The sequence below is a fragment of the Trypanosoma theileri genome (genome assembly GCF_002087225.1).
Source record: "Trypanosoma theileri isolate Edinburgh chromosome Unknown TM35_Tth_32_V1, whole genome shotgun sequence".
In the NCBI taxonomy this organism is placed as follows: Eukaryota; Euglenozoa; class Kinetoplastea; order Trypanosomatida; family Trypanosomatidae; genus Trypanosoma; species Trypanosoma theileri.
The window spans coordinates 150535-152768 of NW_021639874.1; the positions used below are offsets into that span (position 1 = coordinate 150535).

Sequence of the window (2234 nt, forward strand, 5' to 3'; positions counted from 1 at the left end):
TTTTTTTTTTTTTCTCTCTTCTCTGATGTATTCCTCTTGTTGAGTTTGCGCCTCTCGTCATGCGGGTATCTTCCCCAGTCTGAGTGACTGAAGAAAAAGGGGGAGAAAAAACAAAGAAACAAGCAAAATATATATGAACTCTATACGAACTCTACCTTTCGTGAGTTGGATGAAGGAAAAGAGTATAAATTCACACGTACAAGCAAAGATATATAATGAAAGAAATGCTCAGTTGTATATATTTTCCTCTTTACCTATACACCCTACTTTCCTTGTACACTCCTGTCTCTTGATCATCCTTCTTCCCCTTTAATATATATATAAATTACTTCACTGCTGGTGTTCATGATGGGTTTCTTCAAATAATAAGCACGAGAAGCAATAATAATAGTAATAATAATAACGCAAGGAGGAGGAGGAAGGAGTAGAGGAATGATAAGAGTAAGGGCAGTTAATAATACCGTATACCATGATCTGGATACCAGGTACCATCATTCATAAGAATGGTATTATCATTATTATCAGTATAGTTGGTATCTTCCATGCAGTATCGCTGGCGAATAAACTCCAAGGCCGCAGCGTGTGCATCTGAGCGTTGGCGCCAATATCTACGCTGCGGTATCGTCTTTTCCCAACATCCGTAGACTTTTGTATCCTCAAGCATCATTTGAAGTCTCCTTTCCTTTGCCTCATCCTCATCATCTTTAGGGGCGGTAGGCATAGTCTCCGTCGTTATGGAGGGAATGGGAGGAAGAATGGGAGTGTTGGTTATATTCGCAATAATAGTAGTAGTAGAAGGAGTATTGGTTATATTCGTACAAGTACTTGTTGCTGTTGGAGTATTGATATTGGTATGAGTAGGTGTTCCTTCTTCTTGTTGATTCTTGCCCATACATGGTAGAGTAGATGCGGTGGGAAGTGATGCGATCTTCAACGTGGAAGACATGACGTGGGACTCCATCGCATGATTACCAGAACTGCACTGACCATTTTTATTATTCCTGTTTCTGCAGCAATCATATATATGATGAATAATAATAGTATTATTACCAGTGTTATTGTCATTATTATTATTATTATAAATATTATAAATATGACTAACACCATTGTGATTACACTTACAACTGCAATTCTTATCATTATCATCATTATTATCATTATGATTTTTTTTCGTACTGCCTGTTTTCCCTGCGGTGGGGGTAGGTGGACACACTGCTCTTCTTCTTCTTCTTGTTGTTGTTGTTCGTCTCTCTCTCCAACTGCCGTGTGTACGAGCGGCCTCTCTCCCACGCCGTAGTGAATGAGAGAGAGAGGTCTTTTCCCCTCCCTTATACTCTTCTCCTCCTCCTCCTCCTCCTTTTGTTGTTTTTCTCGTTAACAATTGTTGCGTTGTTTGGGTGCTCTTCTCACGCCTGCCATCTTTACTTCTGTCGGTGTTTGATGTGGGGGGCGGTGCTGCAAATATTAACGGTGTTGTTGTTGTTTTTGTTATTATTGTTGTGGTGTCGGCAGTACTCGCCGCACACGCACTCATAGAGGCACTCATAAGGGTGTCTTCTTTTCTTTTTCATCATGAGTGTAAATGTAAAGAAAGAAAAAAGAAAAAAAAAAAAGAGTGGGTTGGTGAAGAGCAGAGACACAATCTCTGAATAGAACAAACACAGTATATTTATATATATTATCTATATATTATCTATATATTATATATCATATATATTATATATTATGTAGAGAGAGGGAGAGAAATTGAAAAAAAAAAAAAAAGAACAATATGGGAAAAGAAACAACATAACAGAGGTATTGAAATGAATAAAAACAGCCCGTGAATATGAGGGATTGTAAAACAATCCTTCTACCTATCAATACGAAAGAAAATCAAAGCAATAATAATAAAAAAAATAATGAAAATATATCATAAATCAATAAATTTGTTGAACTCCATTTTTTGCCGTTTACCCCTCTATATTTCATGATTTATGGTTGTTGTTGTTGTTTTTTATTATTATTATCTCCAATGTCCCCCCTCTTCTCATTTCACCCATCGAGAATCGAATGTGTGTTTCCCTCATCTTCTCTCTCATTCTCTCTCTTACTCTGCTTCTCTTAAAAGGGAAAGGAGAGACCACACATGATATCACCCCTTTACCACCACTCCAACAGCCTTCAGCCTTTCCTTTTATTTCTTTTTTTTTTTTTTACGTGAGAAGTCAAAGTAGAAGAGAGAAATTTGAGTG

General features: G+C 37.2%; 1 protein-coding gene across 1 annotated transcript; it reads right to left on the minus strand.

Moving 5' to 3' along the window:
• Positions 1-451: 451 nt before the first annotated feature.
• TM35_000321540 (uncharacterized protein) lies at positions 452-1546 on the minus strand (the record flags this gene model as incomplete). The annotated part of the gene is made up of 1 exon (XM_029028781.1): positions 452-1546. One exon carries the CDS (start codon positions 1544-1546, stop codon positions 452-454), a length of 1095 nt encoding a protein of 364 aa, XP_028879905.1.
• Positions 1547-2234: the final 688 nt, after the last annotated feature.